Below are 23891 nucleotides of genomic sequence, written 5' to 3' on the forward strand. Positions count from 1 at the left end.
TTTTTTTTTTCATCGGCATAAACTGTTTTCTTCAGAGTACTGCAGTGAAGACATACATTAAGGTGCCAATAGACAATTTCTCCCATACCAAGGCAAGACATGACAGTGCAGAGCAATTAATTACCTGGTAGTGAAGGCGGAGGAGAGTGGGTTTGAGTTACTATTGTTGGTGGGACTGTGCTTGTAACTGTCGGAGTGGATGAGGATACGCCAGGAACAGTCGGAGTAGTTCCCTGGGTGCTGCTGCTGAAGGGTGTCGTGGTGGCAGTACTGGTTAGAGACTCTGATGGAGTTGGCGTGGGAGCAGCGGTTGATACTGGGAAACATCAACAAGAAGAATAATTATGAACAACAGGGACAGAAACAACAGGTTAAAGATGCAAACATATGTATGAGTGGGACACAACAGGAGTTAACTGCCACAAATTCACAGCTGGCTCAGCCCAGTTTTTCTGCAGCAAAGGCCTGTATTATTTGCCTTTCCTTCCCAGTTCCAGAAAGCAGACTAGGGCCAAATCTGAACAGATATGGTTAAGACACACTCTTTTCTACTGAAGGGGTTTGTTACATTGCCTTGCAGGGATTCTCACTAAATGAAAAATCCCCCACCAGTGGATAAGATGGAGAAGAAAAGCCTTATGGTTCTTCCCATCTCAGCCCTATCACTCATAACACCTTGCTGTCTCAGAGAGTAAGAACTGGGAGAGGAAGCTGTGGTCAAGGAATGAAATACGTACAGGGATACGTTTTTATCTAAAGTTTATGTCACCTCTCCATACTGCAATGGAAGCCTGAGGGAGAGGTTCACAGCAAGTGGCTTTTAGAAGGGTGAAACCATTCCACAAAGGCTGTAAGGGAATCCTTTCTTCCTAGATCTACATCCACAGGCAAGTATCAGAACTGACAGAGAGAAAGTGGAATGAAGAAATTCTGCACAGTTCTGCCAGACAATACCTAAAATGATGATATACCAAATCAAGGCCTACTCCAATTTCACACTTAGTCTTTCTGAGAATGTTCTCTCCAGGAAAAGGACAGAGCTCAAAATCAGCAAAGTGCTTGCTAAATATCTGCTTTAAGTAGCTGACAGTCTGTTATTTATCTTACGGCAAGGTAAGGAAAGAGAAAATCGGTCTGCTAAATACCTGTGGAGGCTGAAGTTACTGGTGTGGTTACTGAAGATGTGGGTTGGCTTGTGGTAGTTGCAGTGGGTGTTGGTGTGGTGGTAATTGTCGTTGACTGCCGGGTTGTAGTAGTGGGCACAGTTGTTCCAGTGGTGACTGAAGATGCAGTTGGTGTTGAACTCGGTGTACTTGCAGTCCCACAAGGAATTTCATGCCATTCACAACAGTTCACCCTGATTTCATAATTATAGCAAAGATGCCATATACTTGCATCTTGCTCCTCATTTTTACAGATGAGTCCATACGTAACATTACATTCCACTTTTTGCCCAAGTTCCTCTAAGGTTTTATCAGGACTGTCTTTAGCCCTGCATTCAATATTTTCAGGAGCTGTACATATTTTGTTTCCATGTTCTTTTCTTATTTCTTCATAGGTTTCATAGTCACCACCATCTTCTTCAGGGTTACTAACATCAAACCACTCAGACCAATCACAGATTAATCCAAGGCATGGAGCTGCAAAAAAAGACGTAGATTCAGTGGCAGAGCTCACAGAAGACATTCTGAAAAGGTTAATTTTGTATTCAGATCCATTAGTGACCGAAATAATGCATTTCAATTTGCCATTTTTGCAAGAGAAAAGAATTCTAAAATCGGTTAAATACGATCAGTTTCTTCAACAAGAAGCTTTGTATCAAAACAGAATCACCAATCTGAAGCCTCTTTATACATCTCAATTTTTTGCAATTTCAGGTTTTCAAAGTATTTTTTTGGTTTATTTAGAAAATGTTTTTCAGTAGTGGCCACCTTTAATTTACTCATCATTTGACATCTTATGGTCAACTAGTTTTTATATTTAAAACTTACTTGTAGTTACTGGAGGACTTGTGGTAACTGAAATAGAAAAGAAAAAAAATTACTGCATCATCTGCAAGTTTCAGAAAAACATATAATGGTAGTTTTAAACATCCTAATTAGAATTTTTCTGTGACTGCTGAGACAATTTCTATTATCCCCACAGAATACTCAAGAGATAGAATCCTATGCATTTATAGTCACAATTTCTTCCATGCGGGGTAAATAAACTCAGGGCATTAAAATCTTCCTCAGAGAAACGCAACAAAATTATTTGCAAATATCACTCAATCTTTGTCAACTATAATAACTCTGCACACTTGTACATTCAATCTTTAAAGTATTTTCCTTAAGTAAAGTTATTTTAAAATCTGCATCTCTCTTGAAAACTTACCTATGGTGGTAATAGTACTTGTACCAGGAGAGGTTGTAATGGTTGAAGGTGAGGTAGTGAATGGACAAGGATAAGAAACTCCAGGAATTACAGATCCATTTTCTGCACAAACATATATTGTGCATATGTCGCCATCCTTTATTGTTGCAACAGTTTCTCCCACATCATAACTTGTTCCATTGATAACACAAGGACATCCTGCAAGAAAGAGTTCAGCATGCATGTTCTCTCTCTACCATGACTATTTGGAGAAGACAAAAAAAGCAAAACAGAAGTAGAAGACAAAGGAAAAAAAAAAAAAACCAACTGGAGGTTTTGCCAAGGATACAAATATTTAAATGTACCATGCATGCTCCTTTGAGTGCTATACTTGGAGCTTACATCTAGTGTCACATTAATTTGTCTTGTAAACTCTTGTAGTGAAATCCTCAAGTTTGGATGTGAGACATAGGAAGAAGAAATATAGTGTGTGATTGAAAGACTGAACAAGAAGTACTAGCATCAGGGTTCAACAAAATTGCTGACAAAATTTCTTTTCCAGAAAGCCTTTGTAGAGATAGATACAGTGGTTCCATGGTTTCTCCACAATCTGCCCCCCTCCACTTTCTTAATTAAAAAAAACTAAAAACATTATTTACCTGGAATTGGTGAACATTCAATGGATCCTGAGGGGCGACAGATACTAAAAGCAAAAATTTCAAAAGTTAAAATGTTATATATTAATGTTTAATGGCTAGCAGAGCCAAGATCACAGAAATGTAAAATTTTGTCACTTGATCTTCATTTATACTACTGGATATGTTTCTGATTGTAACGGCTTCTAATATTGCCTATCATTACCTCATTCAAACTAAGTCACCATTTGTATTCCTTAAGTGCAACATCTTAAACTATCATGAGCTGTTTTGTATTGCAAGATGCAATATCACAGTAATAACAGCTGCTCTTACGAGTAGTTGTGTTTTATTTATGTATTTATTTTTGTCTCTGAGCACGATGTGGATTCATAGATGTCAATTCCACCGTTAGTAAGGTTCTGGAAATGAACAATTAGGAGTCAATTACCTCCTTCAAGGATAATACAGATTATTTCAGACCACTGTGACTTCAAAATCTTTGTCTTAAATGAGAATACAGGGCAGAGAAGCCCCCCTCTTTCCAAAAAGTCACAAGAATCAAAAGACTGTTCCAGAAACACAGTTAGGCTTTCTGCCATTGCATCATTTATGACACTTTCATGAGTATATTTAATGATTCTACTAACAAACCTATCAGAAAGACATCTTGAAATCATCTTGATCATCTTGAAATATGGATTATTATGGATCTGTAAAGCTATAGATGAAAAATTTTGAACTTGTATGTAGTGGAAGTAGAACTTCCATAGATTGTCTCATCTAGAATATATGTTATTGCTCCTCTGATTTGTATACATATACATATTGTATAATATAGAATATAGAATATATTATATTCTATAAAATATATTTGTATAGATTGTATAGAATATATAAGTTGCATCTCTACTTACTAAAAAACTTGCTTGAGGCTCAATAAAGTAAATGAGGGGCTCAGCATTCACAAATTATTTCCTGAATTATTTCAAATGTTTTTGCATTTTTACATACCATTTTGTACAGTTCTCTTCTGTTGGTATTTCTCCACCAATGATAACAGGATTACCGTTGTGGTAACACCAGCATTCATCTGCAGCCACACATTCTTTTGTCTCTTCATTATAAATGGGCTTTTCATGAGGGCATCTGGGATAGCAACCTGTTGATGGCAAGTAGCACAGAATACAGAGTGAAGAAAAGTATGATGAGTTAACTAAATAGCAGGGTATCCTCTGAAAGTAAACGATTCTCACTGAGCCAGGAACAGTTAAAGAGATCAAAAATTCTGAATCAAAACCAATCCTTGGACACTCAGCCTCTTCAAAAGGCTTAAGCAATCCTCATTGATAATACTGAGAGAACTAAATAAGAATTTACTCATGAAAACCAAGAAATATTTTTTCTTAGTTCAAAATACTGCAGCAACCTTTATGACCTATGGGAAACTAGTAATTTCAACACACACACAAAAAACAACTGTCCTGGTTTCAGCTGGGACAGAGTAGTCTTACTTCACAGTGTATGATATAATGCTAGTTTTGCCGTCAGGAGAATAACAATGTTGATAATAAACTGATGTTTTAGTTGTTGCTCAGCAGTACTGAGCAGAGCCAAGGCTGTTGAAGCTTCATCTACTGTCCTGCCAGTGAAGTGGCAGAGATGCACACGAAGCTGGGAGGGAAGAGCTCCAGGACAGATGACCTGGACTGACCAAAGGGATATTCCATACCATACGAGCTCATCTGAATACATCATACAAATGAGGGGATTTGGCCAGGGCAGGGCTGCCACTGGCTCAGGGACTGGCTGGGTATGGATCAGTGGGTGGTGAAAAACTGCACTGTGCATCACTCATTTTGTAAATACACACACACACACACGTTATCATCACTATTATTTCTCTTCCTGTTTTCTGTCTTAGTAAAAGGTTTTAATCTCAATCAACAAGTTTCACTTTTTTTCCCCAATTCTCTCTTCCAGAGTGTGGTGAATGAACAACTACGTAGTGCTGAGCTGCCTGCCAGGTTAAATCAGAACACAAACATACTGATTTTTCTACAGATATTAAAATGTGATCACCATATCAGGAATCCCTTCATGAAAAATATGGATATGCATTCAATAATAAACATTCAATAATTAAGTTTTCACAATATTTGTTGGAATACTTAGAACTTATTTACGTGTCATCAGTAGACTATGTATCTTTACCACAAACATAAAAATTATCTGCATTTTTCCATCCCCTCAACCAGTGAAACGAATTCCATCTGCAAATTGTAAATTATCTGTCAGTCCTCATTGCATTTCTCATGCAAATACACTTTTGTTCCTGCTTTTTATTAAACTTACCATCAGTTCAAGGATTAAAATCGCAAAACCAAACTTCTGGGAAGGACAAAAATACACCTGATTTATTCAACTTTATCATTTAGTAAAATAGAAGATACTTGTAATCTCAGTCATATTCTTGGACTACTGTAGTTCCCATAACACAAAATTATTTTCCAGTTATCAAGCATACAAATAATGTTAAGATTTAAAAAAAAAACAACCACCAGTAATTTATTTCTTTATCACGTAAAAGGCTTTCCATTCCTTGAAAAGCTCTTAGATATGGTTAAAAATGGTGTAGTGGTGTAATAATCCTATGTTTCAGGATATTATCCAAGCAGAGACTTAATTTTAGGGTTGTTAGCAATGTAGCTACCACCCACTGGGGTTAATAAGTAATAGATTAAATTGTATGAAAATGTATTTATGACTGGACACACAAATTCAAGAGAACAGAATTAGGAATATCTTGTCAAGTTAAATGACTAATCCACAGTTGTTGAAGACATTTTGACAAAGTTTTATGAAATAGACGACTGAAACAGCAAGGAATTTATTACCTTCCAGGTACGGAACTGAGAAGTTGGTGCTGACATTATAAATCATTCTGCAGGTCATGACATTGCTGCCACAAGGCTCGTAGTGCCATTCGCACTCATTACGAGGATTATAGTAGTCACAAAATATTGCTGATGAGAAAAAAGGAAAGCTGATTAAAAATACAGTTGTTACAATGAAGCTCAGCCCAGATGTTTGAACATAAAAGCTAAATTAATCCACAAGTTAAGCTTGCAAAATGATCTTGATACAGGACTTGTAGATACACTTCCTTCTATTACATGTAAACATAGACTATATCAAAATTTGAGATTAAAATCTGGGATTTTGATATTACACCTAAGATGCAGAAGGAAAACAAATGTTTGATTAAAACCACACAAAACAACCAAGAATTAGTGTTTATTTATATTTCTAATGAAGGGTAAATTTCTGTGAGCTTTTTTCCCCTATCTACTATCAAATTTATAAAATCTCTTGCAGTATATATATTCAAAGTAGCTCTATCTTGCTGTATGACATGGGCTGAGTAACCTCCAGCAGGTCAGGAACAAGCATATGAGATATTATGGATACAACATTAAAATATGTTGTCCATAATGTTGAACATGTTGTAGTTGACTATGGATAGAGGAAGGAAATTTTCTGTATCACCAACTTCTTACACTTGAAAACTTAAACTTAGCCTTAATTTTGAACCAGAATAAATTTTTACAATTACATTGCCATTTCTGGCATTAAGAATCTCAGAATTTGGTTTTGAACACTTTTTTGGAGGGGAAGAAAAATACAATTTAAATATTGACTTACATTATTTTATGATTTCTGGTATGAACACTATTAATGGACATTTCTTAATACAGTCAATACTGATTAGGTTCACCTACGCAAGAGTACTTCCATATACTTAAAAAAAAAAGCCAATTCTGAATCATTTGTGCAAACAGAAGAAAGACAACAGGAGCTGCAGTTTGCCAATTATCAAACAAAACAAAAGGACCACTTAACATCTAGCCTTAAAACTCCTAAAGCCACCATCACCCCTCAAAAATAAAACATAACTGCTATAAAAAATTTACTAATTCTGTCTGTTCCCTGAAATGCCATGAAAATAAGTCACAAGGGCAAGCACAGTCCTGCAGTATTCATAATTTATTTAATAGGGTCCCTGACAGCAGACAGAAAGATACAGTTGTGTTTAGCTGTTACTCACGGCATATATCCGGACTTCTCCAGAAAACACAGGCCTGAGCCTTGGTACATTCTTGTGCATATGCAGCAACAGCAGAACAGAAGCAATCACAATCTCCACCGCTGTCACAAGAGCAAGCATCATGAACACAAGCATCATAGAAAGGAGATGGGTTCACCTATTGGAAAAAGAAATGATGCCACAGTTCATCTCCAAACTAATAAGCCTGAGATATCTCTTGAGACAATGGGAACTGAGCTGGACAGGAATGAGAACGTTTCTAAGAACTACTGAACAGTATAGGCTAGAAATTATTTCATGTATTTAGTATGAAGTAATATAACATCTTTGCATTTCATAGCAAATACAAAGCAAATAATTTTGTGCTTGCCAGTTTTTGGAGTTCATCCAGTCACATATTAGGAAAACATTGCAACATTTTTGCTTGGGATCAGAAAAGGAGAAATTTGGATTGGATTTTAGGTCCTGAAGAAATCAATACAGAAACACATATTAAGTCAGTGAAAATCTTACTTCTTCGTGACTTTTCCACCATGAAATAAAAACAAATTGTTGTTTATACTGGTATACTTCAGGGGAGAGACAAGATACAGAGATGTGCTATGACAATTTATAGCATAGTGCTAATAGTTAAGCTTGTTTAAACTGCACAGTCAGCAATTTCCAAGTAAATCACTTCTGAAGTTTGAATACTAACAGGCACAACAGTCTCTCCAGCAGTCACGTTTCAAGTACAGTATGTGGTTCTGCCACAAGATGGGTCTGATGACTGCAGGACCTCTCAGAATTTATAGCTGTGACATTTTCTCTACAAGAAATGGTACAACTGCAGCAGATACCTATTCAAGCTAGATTTACAAAGCTAACCTGCACAGCAGTAACAGCAAAAAAGTGGTGATAAATATGAGGTCTGAGATTTGAGTCTGGCACCTCTGCTGAAAAAGCTCTACTCAAACTGCTTTGACAAAGGCTAGCTGAAATGTGCTGACACTTCTAGCTATACTGAAGACTTAGCTGAAGATACGTCTGCTTAACTACTTCTTCATTCATATTCCTGCAGTGACAGAAATGCACTGTGCTATCCCATCACTTACTGCCATCTACAAACCTTGGAATGACAAATTTTGAAGATTTCACTCAGGATAAGGCTGCATTCTTTCTCTGCCCAGGACTTGCGATGTGGTTTCAGATCACAGGGTTTAATCTCTTCTGTGACATCAGGGCACACAGATGACTGTTTCCAGGAATTCCCAAACTCCAAAGCACTTGTCTCTTGCAGACCACTCCTGCTTGTAAAGTCGTTGTTGGACTTGTCATCAAAGTTGCCACACAGACCACACACTTTCCCCTGTAAAAGGAAATGACAATATCCATGGCTATTAAATATATTATGGAAGTGAGAAACAGACTCTATCATAAGGTTGGAAAACAACATTCACACTGAAAAGTACAACAGATTCTCCCTGTAAATGATACGTTTTCATCTTCACTTGTAAATCATTTACACAGAAATTAAACTTTCATTTGACTGTGTACTCAGCAAACTACTCAACTGCCCTTCCTTAAAACCAATTGTACCCACTGTATTTCTGTCTCTGTGTCCCTTCGTTCCACTTATAAGACTGAAGAGTGACTAAGCTTCTTTCAGCTGAGAAGAATGAATTTATTTTCCTTTATTTTCCATTATTCTCAATTATAACATAAATACTATTAATGTAAACATGAGAGAATTTCATTATGTAACTGGCATCGCTTCTTTATCCACAAAAACAAAAAAAGCACTGATTTTTCTTGAAAGAAAGAATTCAGCAACCTAACTATAGTAGTGAATTTTCGGTAGTGCTAATAAAGGCACACCAACTTTCTGAAGGAATAGCCTGATCCTGTTATGAAACTCCACACCACCTCATTCAGCACAATGAACACAGTACTCCATAATTCAGCATGCTGATTTTCAGAAATCTGACCCATCTCCAGACATTGCATGGAAGTCTGGTTTTAACTCGGGGCTCAGATTCTGAGCACATACACAGCCAATTCAGAACCCCATGAATTACTCTGGGTGCCTGGCTCTTATTATTCACAAACTCAGGTCTTAGACACTTAGCTTTAAAGCAATCATATGTTATTCATATTCTGTCATGTAAGAAACTCTAGTAGAACTGCACCAAGATGTTTTAGGAACATCAGAGATGTAGGATTAAACTCACAGTCAGAAAAGAAGATTATCTGTGTTTCATTATCTCACTCATACTTCTGTTTCAGAAAAAGACAGAGAGATTCTAACTTACTTTATAGTCAGGAGTCAGTTTGATGAAAACGGTGGTCTTCTTATCCCAGATAAGCATCACACCATTACTAGCTTCAATAACAAGGTAGAGACCTACTGTCTTGTTCTGGTAATACACATCATCACCAACATCTCGCTGAATTTCTTTATAATCCTTGTTCTCCAACTTCAGTTCAGTTTTCTAAATGGTAAAAAGATGAGAAAAAGAATAACACTAACTTCTATGATGAAATAAATAATTAAATAATCATAAGGGTACAGCTCAGACTGAAACTAAGGGCTCAGAGTCTGTTGGATGACTTTTTCCCAGGATGACAGAAAGCAGTGTAGCACCTTTGTTTGAGACGACTTGAACAGACTTCAGTAACTCAGAATCTACAGCTTTACAAATTACTTTGACAGGGTCTTGCATCTTTACTTATTATAGCTGGCTTTGTATCTTTGTATATACTTGGAGCACTATTTTCTTGAATTACTTGAATATACACTCACTGAATACTCATTACTCACCCCTATAAACATTTTAATGGCCTTTGAGCAGGTGACTCCTGTTGTTCCACAAGGAACGTTCTCTGTGATGATACTGAATGAGCCACCAGAATTTTTGTCACCACAATAATCCTGTGGATAAATGAACAAATGAGCACAAAAAATTGAGTAGAATATTTCAACTCTATTTCAATTTAATAATAATAGTTACAAACACAGGCATATCCACATTGTATAAATTTTTACTACCTCAGTACATGTTTTTACAGATGCACAAACAGATGCACATACATCTCAGCATGTATTTAGTATGCAAAGTCTCACATATAACAAAACCTGGGAAACAAGCAGTACAACAAATCAAACAAGGAACATATCTCCAGATTTTTGTTTTGTAAACTCAGACTTTTTGCTTATTTCAGATTATGATGATAAACTGTTAACTCTCACTATTAACTAGTCCTTTTACATGCAATTTATGAATACTGTAAAATTAGAAAACAGTCACAACTTGACCATGCTAAGCATACAGAATTTATCTTGGCATAACCTGTGATCATCTCAGGAACAGTGATAACAGTCAGTAAGAAATAACAAAATCAGAAAGGAAATCAGATCTTGAAGGCAATTGGAAAGCACTCTAAGATTCCAGTTCCGTTCTGATGAGCATTACCTGAGTAGCCACATATTCACAACTTCCATCAAAGTCATAGAATTTTCCATCAAAGGTGATATAATGGCCACTTCCATATATCATGCAAGTCCCATAGCACACGTTTTCAGTGCAGCTCCAGATACCTTTCTGGCAGGTACTAGAAGAGAGTGAGAGTTAACCTTTCAGATCTCACCAACAGCATGCTGCTTAGAAAACCGCAGAACATACCTGATACCTGACTCATGATAATGTGCACAACATCCATTTTGGTTTTACTTAGTGTCTTACATATCAAATGCAATAGTTTAGGCTATTTTAAGTTTATAACACAACCTTTAGCTCTGGCTCTGACATATTTTAGGTTGGTTATTGATTATGTCTAAAAACTGAATACACTTTCCTAATAAAAGATGCCTACTGAAAGCAGAAGTTGCTAGTTACCCTAATATTTTCCTTACAATCTGTATTTCCTCAAACAGAAAAAAATATGCCTGAAAATAAAGACTTCATACCTGCAGCCACCATAACCACTGCATGACTATTAATTTACTATGTGGAATATGTTCTAGAAAAGAATATAGAAAACCAACATACCAGGTGTTGCAGTCCACTGATATGCTCTGCCCGTGGTTATACCAGTCGCTGTTATGAATACATGGGCAGTCCTCTTCCACAACACAGCCCCCTCTACCATCATCAAACAGACCTTCAGGACACACGCAGCCTGAGACACATTCACTTTGATACTAAGTAATATAAAGAAAAATTGGTACTTTAGGAATAAGCACTGAATTTTTCTTTCAATTCTTCACTTCATTTTGGTACAAAAAGCATTTATAACCAAATAGTCCCATGACAAATTGTTTCATAAGTTTTTTCTTTCTAGGCTCTTAAGGTATTTTGTTTTATTTTTTGTTTATGTTTTGTTTGTAAATTTGAATCATATTTTAGTTAGTGGTACATCTCTACTGAACTTCTTTTTTGATTTTACTATGCTTATGCGGGAAGGTAAAGAGGAGTGGAATTGCAGTGATACTGATAACAGATTGAAATCATTGGGGGAAAAAAAAAGATGCAAAGAAAGGAAAATGAGAATTGCTAGTTGCAATTGCTTTTTCTGAAATGCTGTGTTGACTAAAGAAAATGTAGTATGGAGAATAACTGAATACATACAAGATCAGTTTGAGAAGCACCACAGCGAAGTTGTACAGGTGTTTGTGAAGTCCAGTCTGGGGATGTGTTGCAATCAAAGTAGGTTTTGTTTGAAGAACATTCTGTTACATCTGAAAGGTATATTAGGTTGATTTAGGCGAATCAAGAGAAGCCAAAACAAATGTGAAGGGTGGTAGTCACTGAGACACAAATCCTAAGTAATATCTATCCTTGTGAAAAAAAGAAGAAATGTCTATCCTTGTGAAGACAGAACAAAGTGAAAATGCACAACTGTTTCACAGTAAGAGAAAAAAATGAACAAGCAAAACAAATAAATAGAGAATTGAAGAGGAAGGTGCAATCTGGGGTTTGAGGAGCTTGGGTTGTTTTTGTTTCTTTTTTTTCTCTTTATTTTAGAGAACGTCACTTACTTTTCATTGTCGTTGTCACTGAAGTACATTGGACCTTTGCATTTCGGCAAACGCTAGGAAAGAAGTGAAGTAAGACAGAAATTCAGAACCATGTAAGCTCAGTGTCTTCAATTTCAGTCTTAGGATTAGACATCCTGCATAACTGATGATATTTCAAGGTGAACTCTACTGAAGTGCACTCAATGAATTCTCACTTGTAGAAAAGGTGTGGAGAGATTTTAGTCATAATTCACAAAGGTAGTGTTTTAAGGAATGAATGCTATTTATTAATCAATGCTTTGCAATGACTCAGTAAACAGACAATAATTGAAACCAAAGCCTTAATTTGGATAACGCAATAAATTTTCATGCCTGTTCAACTCATACACTGCATATCTGTTGGCTTGTATCTTTTCTTACCCTCTTTAGGACAGAAGGAAGTATTTCACATTTTGCACTTATGATTCATTCAGTAAACAGTTGTCAGAGGGTTCATCAAGATTGAAAATTCTAGGCTTGTGAAAGCTGCTCTCAAATGATACACTAAATACCAATTAAGGGGACCTTCCTCCAGTGGAAGACAAGTAATTGGTCTCTGACAGAAAGGCAAATAATAAAACACAAAAGCTAGCCTTTCATCTTCCTTTTTCCTTTTGCTCAAAAAAGACCTATTGACAGTACCACTTCAAGTTCACATTTACTTGTGAAAGCCAGGAATAACAACTCAAAACAAAGCTGTACTTGTCAATTATTAATAAACTACATTGCAACAGAAGATATTTTGCTCAACATGAAGATGGTGTGAATCATGTTACAAGTGTTAGAGCATAATTAATAGCCAAATGGCTTACACTTAAAAAACAATTCAAAAAGGGCTTTTATCCCAACAAACAGGAAGATGCAATAAAACATACCAACGCTCTCCATCCTTTATAACATAATCCCCAGGTTCCAGATACGACCCCTTGTAATAGCATGGGCATTTGGAGATGGGCACACACGTATCCTCATTATCCAAGTATGTATTATCTGGGCAGCCACAGCCATCCACAGGAGCAAAGTCTTGCAAGCAGTACTTTTCACCATCAGCAATGGAACGACAGGTTTGCTGGCACATTGTAAGATTGTAGAGGAAGACTTGATTTCCTGGGCAAGAGGACACTTCAGCAGCTGGAGGGGAAAAAAGCAAACTCATATAAAAGAAGTGCAAGGAAACCTTGATGTTTCTATTTTGGCTACTTTGTGCAACATGTAATGATAAAAGCATTCCTTTTGATTTTACTGAAGTACAAGTTACCATAACTAATAAGTAGTACTACTCTGATTTAGTTTACCAGGTGAAGACTTGTTTTTAACCACCACCAACAGTTACTAATTTCATACTCATTTATTTCACATATTGACAACCAGAAACAGAGCACACTAAGACAAGCTCCTATTCCCACCAATATTGCTGAAAAGCAAAGACAATGATATGCAAACACATTGTAAAAGCTACAATCCATTCCTGTGGATGAAGTCACTTAATCAAAGATCAAAATAGCATTATTTAAAGTAGGGAAAGAAGGTGAAAGTGAAAAATACTGCTTTCTAAGTTTTCTAAAAAATATGTGTCACAAACAAATAAAAGCTGAAATCCTGTTCATTTCTGGTGGCTAATTAATTTCATAGGGATCACAGTTTTATTACTTACAGCAGACACTTTGTCTCCAGCCACCCAGTATGATCCCTTTGAAAGCACAAGCTCTTGAATAAGAGGACAGGGCAGCACACAAGCACTCCTCACTGTCCTTGCAGAGGCAGGTATCATATTTACATCTCTGAAAAGAGAATGAAAGGGTCAAAAAGATCACAGAAAAATAACTGGCTGTTCCAACTTGGTTGCTATAAAATATCGTGTGCTCTTTCTCCATTGTTGTTTTTATTAATTCCTGTGATCAGAGAACTATGGAAGGAATGGATAACGCCCAGAGACTGAAAGTGTTGCTTCATTTCATTCAGACTAAAAAGCCACGCCTCATGAAGCTTTATAAAGTAGCCTGCCTCCTAACAACACTTTCCATAAAGGATTTTGATATCACCCTTTCTCAGTTAGAACTTAGAAAGGCAGAGATCCATAAAAATTAAAAATTATAATGGCAAACTGTCAACCAGATCTATGAAGATTTTCAAAAACCTTGAGCTCAGATTGGGTACTAAACATTGCAAAGACAGGAATCTGTAAGTGTAAGCATCACTTAGACTTCTGTGTATACCTGTATCTGTTGAATCTTTTTTCTATGTACACTATGCTGCTTGACTGACAGCTGCAAAAACTTTGCCAGGTTTTATGGTCACATTATTCAGTAATGCCTCAAATATTTGAGCAATGATAAATGTCTCCATCACCCATCTGAAACAAAGGAGCACTAAGAAGAGCACAAGATTACAATACCTTGTAGTATTCTGCAGGATCAATGACTGAGTGACAACTTGCAAATGGGCCCTCTGAGTTTTTCAGCAAAGAACACCAATGCTCAGCATAATTTGCTGGAAAAAAAAAAAGTATTACATAATTATATTAATTACATTCACTCATCTCCCTTGTGCTACGTCTAGTTATATTGCTACATCAATATATTGTTACATCAAATAATTGCAATGTAACAATGCAGATGAGAGGACTGTGAACTCTGCGGAGTGGAGGAACTACATGCAGTCACTGTGCACATACTTCCACTCTATGATTCAGATATCTAGTGTTAGACACAATCATAAAATCAAGAATTGTATCTTACTGCTGCAAATAGATTTGTGACAGCTCTTATCATTTGCGGACCATCACTGCCAAGTTAGACAGAAGAAGAAATAATACTACAATGTACAACCTTCCTTTCTAGGTAAAAAGAAAAAATTAGAATGACCTTGCTTCCCTGTCTTCTAGCTCTGGATTCCTTTTGAATCACAACTTAAACTTTCACTCCAATTTGATGTGAAATCAGTGCTGGTATGCATACATATTTAAATAATTGAATTATTAATTTGACAGTCCTCTAAAGTACGTCAATGCCACAATGCAACTCTTCTACTCCAGTTGCAGTAATATACAGCAGCTCATTTGTCTTATTATGCTCACCACTTTCAATGCTGAGACTGCAGGGGTCTTCCAGCTTTTCTTCTTGGTCTGCACAGGTGGACTGAGCTTTCCATGTGTTAGCAAAGGCAGATCCTGTAGCTTCTACCAACCCACTGGTTGTTTTAAAGTCATCACCTTCCATTCCATTAAAATTTCCACAAAGACCTATTGAAAAAGTAAACATTTTCCCTATTACTCACTCTCATTCTGCAAGGGAAAGAGACAGCTGATTATAAACGCTGGAGATAGAAGCTAATATACCTGATTCTTCATCCTCAACACTGATGCTTACTGTAAGTACTGAAGGTTTAGGAGATCTATTTGAAACCTAAAATCGTGAAGATGAATAGCCCTCATGACAGTATCTTTGCCTCAGGAGATCATCCTCATAGTCTGATATTAGCAAGCAATTCTTCACCATAAGAGTGGCGAGGCACCACAGTAGGTCGCTCAGAAAAGTTCTGAGTTTCCCATCCCTGGAAATTGTCAAGGCCAGGCTAGCTGGGGCTCAATGGGACAATGTGATCTAGGGGAAGATGTTCCTGCCATTGCAAGAGGGTGAAACTAGATGAACTTCAAGGTTCGTTCAAACTCAAACCATTACATAAGTCTATGAATTACCACCCATGTGAAGAATATATGACTCAACAGCTGCGGAAATGCATGCTTTGCTTCCTATTTCAGTGGACACTTGCCTTGAAGGTCCTGGACTGTCTGATTTGCTGTCACAAAGAGTTGCATGACTGGAGACAACTGAATCTGCAGTTGAAGCCCGAAAGAAGTATGTACAACGAGGTAGTAAGAAGATGGCTTGAAAACTGAGAAGCTAGCTGAAAAACAAAATAAGAACTGTGTTGTGAACACACATAGATTGCTGAAAGAAACAATTTTTATTAATTTCGTATCCTAAAGATTAGAAAAAAATCATTTGATTTAGATCACACACTGCCTTTTTTATATTGCTTTCATATGGAAAAAGGATGATGGTCTATGAATTAATATCACTGCCTCAGAACAATTTGCAATGACAGACTATGACTCAGCCTAAATATCTCTGAGAAAGGGAACAAGCAGATGTTATATCAAATGCAAATATGCCTCAGTTGGTTATACGGTAATAAGAAACAACAGGATGCTGTGGATTTTTTTTATATTCTATATGAACAGCATAGCATAAACCAGCCATAAACCAGCTAGAACAATCTCTAGAACTGACATTTAAAATCAGTAGAGGAATTGGGTTTCCTAGCTATCGATAATTTCCTATAGCAAATCTATTATTATATGCCCTATTTATTAGATGGTCTGTTTTATTGCCTAGAACAGTTTAATTTCTCTGAACTTGTAGCTAAGATGTTGTAATTGCTTTTAGACAAGCACTCACAACTGCCCTTCCATGAATAAATACCTTGTCAATGTGCAGCATGAGCATATCTAAAAAGGAGTGATAGAATGTAAAAGCTCTACATTACTTTCAGAAATTGCTGCAGGACCTCACAGTTGCTGTTTGATAATTACATCCCACCAGAATTTAGGCTTGTGAATTAGGCCATATGAGTCATATTCTGAAAGTACCTGAGTCTACTGATTATATAAAAAGATGCAGGTATCCCAAGCTAGAAGGGAAGATAACAGGGTTCCACATAGTACATCTATCTTCCCTGCTTTGGTCAATGTAGCACTTATCTTCTGCCAGGCTCTCTGCCCATGGACAAAAAAGGTGTGGAGAGGAAGTGGGAGCTTGAGTTGTAATAACACTGAGAGCCAGAATATGCCCACATCACATACTCAGAAAATTCTAAATACCCCTCTTCTTAGGGAAACTGACTTACTCAATTTAAGTTTCAGCCATGAAAAGTTCTCTTTCCCGAGTTACATGCCAAAATATATTCAAGCTGAATCAAAACAAGTGAAGGGATTTTTTTCCAGTGATCGCCGCCCAGGGAGGTTGTGGATGCCCCGTCCTTGGACGTGTTCAAGGCCAGGTTGGATGGGGTCCTGGGCAACCTGATCTGAATGTGTATGTTTGGTGGCCCTGCTAGGCAGGGGGGTTGGAACTACATGATCCTTGAGGTCCCTTCCAACCCGGGTGATTCTGTGATTCTGTGAATTGTCAGTGGAAGCTATCAAGCCACATTTACCTCAAAATCACTCCAAATACACTTAATTCTTCTTTCAACATCTGAACAAATTCCATATGCCTGTCTCCAACTTTTGGCTCTGAAAAAGTACAACCTCGTCTGGAGTACCAGCTCCATGACAACATGCAAGGCTGTGGTCCTTACCTGACACATGAGGCACATTCACTGTCATCTCATTCAGTGACACACTGCCATCCGATCTGAAAACCACCACCTGTATGAAGGGAAACAGGACTGATGAGGTTCCAGATATTGAGAAGAACAAAAATTGATAGAAAAGTAACTTTTTAAGAGCAGAGAGTGAAGAAAAAATATTTTGCACGTTTAGACTGTGGCTAGAACTTAAAATCTATGAGAGGAAGAATCTGTCTTAAAACTGAATGCGGCAGTGGGCATGTATGACAGAAGTAAGGCTTAGTCTTCCTATTTAGAGTTTGATTACATCTGTCTATAACAATATATAGCAAGCAATAAACTGAGTTGTCATTTTTTAAACACTGTGGTTATACAAATAGAAGAAAATATTGGGACTTCAGGATATATAAATAGTTCTGGTTTCCTACAAAAGCAAAGGCAATGGTAAATGTAATGGTTTAGTATGATTCTGTTGCAGTAAGAAAGCAGTATGTTAAGCTCCCTCATAAAATGCTAGTTTGTACATACAGTGACAAAAAAACGGTTTTCTGATTTGGTGTGATTTTTTAATTTTGCTGGTAAGGGCATAGGAGAGCCAAAACATGGGAGAAAAGTCATGTTTACATATGTAAAATTATGTGTAAACATAATACAGGTATTCCCATAACCAAACATAATACTTAAGTAAATAAGACGACTTTACATAAATATGAATCAAAAATGCAAAACAGCACTAAAGATTTCCCATCACTATCATTTACATTATTAATGAATTAAATACAAATAGAAGAAGGTTGGATGTCTTCTGAAAAAGACTCAGATCTAGGAAATCAATCTGAAGAAAAGTAAAATACCACAAGGGGAGGAAGGATGGCACTTTTTTTTTCTCACCAGCCTGGAAGATGGTGAGACACGGCAGAGAGCAGAGAAAGGGGAAAACGTTAGCTTATTTGTATTTCAGCATTTGCTCAGCTGAGGCCTATTCTGAATTCCTGAGGTAGAAGCTTTAGTTTTTTATCAGCCTTTCTGAGCTCTGTTATCCACTCTCTTCAGATGATTTTGGAAAACTCTGGGATGTTTGCTAATTTTCAAAACACCCAGCAGAACTCAAACACCACTTACATTTTTTTTGTCATCTACTAGCAGCACAACAGTCTTCAAACAGGTCTGTCCATCTGTGGAGCCACAAGGAGCCAGCTCTGCCAGGAGGGCATCAGTATTATTCACAGCACTCTACAATCACAGGGAAATAAATGTCCATTAGTCCAATGAAAAATCTCTCATGCAACACGATTTCCAAAATTAAGACTCAAGCCACTGGTTACAACAGCAATTGCTGTAGAACTTAGCTATTAAAACCTCAGTTTTAGCACAAAATGAACTCTCTCTCTCTCTCTCTCTCTCTCTCAAAAAAAAAAAAAAAAAAAAAAAGAAGAAGAAAAGGAATGGTATAGTTTCTAGCTCAACAAAATCTTTGGAAAATACGCACCAGATATTTTAGGGACAAATGAATGAAATAGCTGTCAAACTCTTCTCCCTAGCTTACTTTGACACACAGACACAGATACAGCTATAACGGATCTGACTGAGACATTCTAATCCTGAGAACTGCAGTTTTTGCTGCCTACCCTTCCATGCAGTCAGCGTGCTTCTTGATATATATGAAAGACTGCTAAGTGACTAAGTAAGACATCCATTGCAGTAAGAGCCCATGTCCTCCCATGGGGCAATAACAGCCCATCCTGAATTTTCCACTGAGGCTGTTAACATTTCTGCTTCCCTCATTCCATGAAACTGGAATAAAGCAACGATTCACACCTATTACATATGAGTGCACAGACGCATTTAATGTGTGAGAGAAAAGCTCTACAGTACACAGTACCTTGGCCAACACATAGTAACAGTCTCCATGGAAGGTGTATTTCTTCCCATCAAAGGTCGTAATATGGGAACCTCCTTCCACTGAACATGTGCCTGGACAGGGTAAATCTTGGCACGTCCATCTGCCTGAATCACAGGTGCTATAAAACAATAAATAATCCAGAAATATATGTATATGTTATAGGAACTGAGAGCACTAAAAGCATCTGTACAGCCAGCAAATAGCAAACTATACCCAGGTGTTTTAAATTTTAAAAATTAAAAATTTGACCACTCCCTAAAGATTTTTCTCATCACATGGCATTAATACAAGAAAATCTTTCAGAAAACCTGTATAGACATATAAAATAAACATAAGTTCAGAATGTTTTCAGGAAGTCATTTACAACTAAGTGGAAGATTGAAAAGGACAGACACACATACAGCTGAAGAAAGGTGAACGACGGTGATGATCCTTACCATTCTTCACACTCATTGCTAATGGTTTCTCCAGGTGAATACCCCTTTCCATGCAGTCTGCAGTAGCACTCGCTAACAGGTACGCAGCCATTTTCAGTGATATCATCATACACAGTTCCTGTAAAGCAAAACAGCAAACTATTACAGCTGCTTCTGAAATCCGCAGTTTCCACAGAAGAGAAACACTAAGATTGGAGACACACTCAGCCTGACACAGAAAACAAAGGCTGAGGTTACCAAAACAGAAGAAAAGCATTTTGACTTTTTTGTAACATAAGACACATGGAGAATACTTTAAGCCAGCTTTGAAATTCTAAGTAGATCCATTTACATAATTACACACATCTGAAAAACTACATACGAACAACTTCAAAAATTTTCAAGGCATACTATGAAGGCTACCACCGTCATTTTTTTTCTAAGATTGACAATAAGTCTTAGAATTTCACTCAAAATAATTAGTAGCAGTAGTAACTTTTTAGATATAATTTGACTTCATCTAATATTTTAATTATGACCACCTTTGCTAGTGCTCCTAGGTTTTGTTCTTGTTTTATTGTTTTCTTTTTCATTTAAAGACATGTAAAAATAATACAGACATATACACATACAAGAACTAGAAATACACTTGCCTTCAGGGCAGAAACAGCCATCCATGTAATGTTCCTCACAAAGGCTGCTGATTTCCAAGTGTGAGCAAGTATCCATGCAAGGTGAGCTGCTTTCTCTATAGACCATGTTGCCAGGACATGTCTTGTCTGAAAAAAATGAAGAAGAGATAAGATTATTTGAATGTTAAGTCCATCATTCATCAGAAAGCACAGGTTACATGACCCACTTACTTCACATAAGTGGTGCCCCAAGCCAGGCTCAATTTTGCAAACTATTCTTAATATTTTACTGTTTCTGAGTTGTTTTCTCTGTTTGATTTTTTTTTATTATTTTTTCCTTTTGTTCATGAACTGTCTTACCTACAGCATCAGATCTCAAGCTTTTTAATAGGAATATAATTTCTACTAGCTGAAAAAGATTTCTTAATATAAAGGGAACAGAAGAAAACAGAAAGAACACAGTACATTGTATATTGCACTACTGGTACGTAATTTATGGCATATGCCTATCACTTGGTAAAGGAAGAATTTATTTAAATGTTTTGCAGTGCTAGCCCTGTGAAATATTTGTTTCTTTGTAAGATGTATATAGCTGCTTACAGCAAAAGTTCTCTGTCCTCCATTCACCCGGCCGGCCACCTGCATGTGAACACTGGCGAGAATACTCAGAGATGGTGCTGCAGAGGCAGAAGGAGTCCTCACTTCCTTCACATGAACACTTGTCCTGCATGCAGGCTTGGATGTACGTTTCCAGATTAAGGCGTGAGTGACAATCAGCAAATGCAGAGGAGGTCAGCAGCTTCTCACATTCATCACGCTGGGAAGGAAGAGTACAAGTATTTAGGAGACTTGTAGGCACCTGAGCTCCTACACACTTCCTTTTCTGGTAATGGAAACTGTAATATCCTGAAGAGATTTACACACGAAATGAAGAATAAACCATTTGCCCTGGAATGGATAAAGTCTTCACACCTCTTCACAAACTAACATCTCACAGTGCAAGGATGTCTAAGTTCACTTGAAGTTAGGCTTACTCACATGCTCAGTACAGCTTGGGAGAGCCTGAGTTTCATCAGGGTCTTCACATTCATCATTGGGTTTGCTTATCTTCTGTAAATTCCCATACGTAATTGAATTGTAGCTTGCAACTGTGAGAAAAAATTAACAGGAGGCCTTACTAAGAACAAAATGTTGACAAGGACCATCTGATTCCTGAGACTCTACTGATGAAGGAAAACAGTTACTATGATACAATCTCTGTCTGTCAGATGTGCATCTCTTTTCTCAATTATGTCTATTTTAAGTGTACTTAACAATTTAAACATCATAACAAGAAAAGAAGGCCAGCAGAAAGGGAAGATGATGCACCTGGAATGAAAGAATCTTAGATCAAGGAAGCAGCACTGGTTCATAATGTTCACTCTGGGAAAAACACAGCAGTATCTGAGATAAAATGTGCCCTCCTGTGATGCTCCTATACACAATGCTTATGAGCCTGTATTTGTGATATTTGTCACAAAGCATACAGTATACACGTATGTGACATATATGACTCACCTCCCCTAATAAACTCATTGTAGATAGGAACTCCATTGTAATCCCCGCAAAGACCACATGTCTGGTTACCAAACTTGCTGTCCAGCTCCACCTAGATAATGGAAAGAAAAAAAAGCAACAAAAAAAGAATTAGGTGGAGCATGAAGACCTTCCAAAATGAGTATGTTTAATTGAAAGGGAAGTTGCTAAATGATAGAACAGACTGCAAATCCAAAACACTCCCAGAAGTTGTTGTTTCTTCACTGCAAATTAGTTTGTAACAGTTAAGAAACAAACAATCGGATCCAAAAATAGTAAAAAAAAAAAAAAAAAAAAAAAAAAAAAAGGGTCAAAATGTCCTTTATTTTAATAAAGGCTATAAACACCATGCTGATAAAGATGAAAAGGAAAACATTCTGTAAATTTCTGTACTTTTTTTCCTCCTTTTTCTTAACTGCTGGGATAAAATTTAAGCCATGCTGAAAATTAGGCAAGCAGATAATGGCAGTCTTCTAAAAGACACATGAAGGAAAATGAAGATCTGATTGTGAGAGTGTTACAGCAAAAGCATTAGCTATTTTGCAGAAATCTGCTTCTCCCTTTCTTTAGAGTAGTAAGATCATCTGCACCCTACATTACTAACTCTGTCACATTGCAGAGACAGGAATTTTACCTTTTAAAAATTACATACTGTAAGTACCAGCTGGATGAGTAAGTCTAACAGTCTAGCTCGGTAAAGTCCATGAACTTCTACATCTATTCAGCCTACAGTGGTCTGTGAAACCCAGGAAATGCTAATTAAAAATAAATTGATTTTACATACCATCAGTGCATCTTCCTGATTCCATATGAGGATTAGACCTACTTTGGCATAAACCTTCATATAAACGCCATTGTTCTCAATGAGCAAAGAAGAGCTGTAGTAAGGTGTCTTGACACTAGAAAGAAAATCAGACTTTGCAGTAGTAGAGAAATACAAAGAGCAACATGAATGTCTATTATATGCCAAATACTCTAAGGAATGGAGGAACCAGCCTCTATTTCAATTATAGGTCCTATGCCTGTCACTGTTCAAGAGGCATGAGGCCAACACCCTTAATAACATACTGTAACTTTTGGTTACCCCTGAAGTAGTGAGGCTGTTAGACTAAACTCTGTCTACGGGTCCCTTCCAACTAAATTATTCTATTCTGACCCTATTTGTACAGGATGTATTGTTTTAGTGAAACACACAATCCTCTTTCGCTGATGTTCAACAAGATAATCTACTGTCTTAAAATCATAAAACAGCATCAGAGGTAAAAGGCTCCTTGAGAGCACAGATTCTTTCAGACAAAAAAAAAAAAAAAGAAGTCAGATGTCTTTAACTTAATTAAAGGAAAATCCATCATCACTTTGGCATTAATAGAGGATATTCAAATGCTCATTAATCATTTTACAGAATGACAGAATGGCCAGGGTTGGAAGGGACCTCAAGGATCATGAATCTCCAACCCTCCTGCCACATGCAGGGTCACCAACATCCCCATTTAATACTGGACCAGGCTAGACCCTTACCAAAGGCGTAATAGCCTAAATCAAAGTTTTCTATATTAAAGACTCCGGTAATCACTCCAGAGAGAATGGATATTCCTTTAACAAGATCTTTCTCTTCAAGAGAGAATTCAAAAAGCACATGCTAACAGAAGCGGTAGAAAAATGGGAACAGAAGGGAGCAGGTTAAGAGGAATTCATTCGTTTGTTTCAGTAGTTAGCCCAGTCATTTTCAGTTGGCAGGACCAAGCTTACTAACAGTGACAGGAAGGCAGTAACATGACAAGATATTTTGCAGAAGGCTGAGTATAGATGCTTTTGTTTGATAAGGAATCAATTCATGAGACATCTCTCCTATACTTCTATATCTGTTTTACAGTCTCTATGTC

General features: G+C 37.0%; 1 protein-coding gene across 1 annotated transcript in view; it reads right to left on the reverse strand.

Annotated features, from left to right (window-relative positions):
- The window catches only part of MUC2 (mucin 2, oligomeric mucus/gel-forming), a 75301-nt gene that overhangs the window by 47824 nt on the left and 3586 nt on the right, over positions 1-23891 (reverse strand). The window contains exons 3-31 of the mRNA XM_042815066.1: positions 22793-22907; positions 21991-22081; positions 21472-21581; positions 21034-21250; positions 20455-20580; positions 19823-19940; positions 19365-19503; positions 18605-18715; positions 17492-17561; positions 15902-16036; positions 15207-15371; positions 14526-14620; positions 13785-13911; positions 13006-13261; positions 12113-12165; positions 11703-11812; positions 11124-11275; positions 10548-10686; positions 9896-10006; positions 9387-9566; positions 8204-8443; positions 7096-7252; positions 5885-6013; positions 4002-4149; positions 3012-3055; positions 2374-2571; positions 1992-2018; positions 1146-1640; positions 118-316 (exon numbers count right to left, since the gene is read on the reverse strand). Coding sequence (XP_042671000.1) covers positions 118-316; positions 1146-1640; positions 1992-2018; positions 2374-2571; positions 3012-3055; positions 4002-4149; positions 5885-6013; positions 7096-7252; positions 8204-8443; positions 9387-9566; positions 9896-10006; positions 10548-10686; positions 11124-11275; positions 11703-11812; positions 12113-12165; positions 13006-13261; positions 13785-13911; positions 14526-14620; positions 15207-15371; positions 15902-16036; positions 17492-17561; positions 18605-18715; positions 19365-19503; positions 19823-19940; positions 20455-20580; positions 21034-21250; positions 21472-21581; positions 21991-22081; positions 22793-22907 — 4257 coding nt within the window. The remainder of the gene's footprint in view (positions 1-117; positions 317-1145; positions 1641-1991; positions 2019-2373; positions 2572-3011; positions 3056-4001; positions 4150-5884; positions 6014-7095; positions 7253-8203; positions 8444-9386; positions 9567-9895; positions 10007-10547; positions 10687-11123; positions 11276-11702; positions 11813-12112; positions 12166-13005; positions 13262-13784; positions 13912-14525; positions 14621-15206; positions 15372-15901; positions 16037-17491; positions 17562-18604; positions 18716-19364; positions 19504-19822; positions 19941-20454; positions 20581-21033; positions 21251-21471; positions 21582-21990; positions 22082-22792; positions 22908-23891) is intronic.

This window comes from Centrocercus urophasianus, unplaced genomic scaffold, assembly GCF_019232065.1.
Source record: "Centrocercus urophasianus isolate 14NV4802_14NV808 unplaced genomic scaffold, USGS_Curo_1.0 seq_14, whole genome shotgun sequence".
Classification (NCBI taxonomy): Eukaryota; Metazoa; Chordata; class Aves; order Galliformes; family Phasianidae; genus Centrocercus; species Centrocercus urophasianus.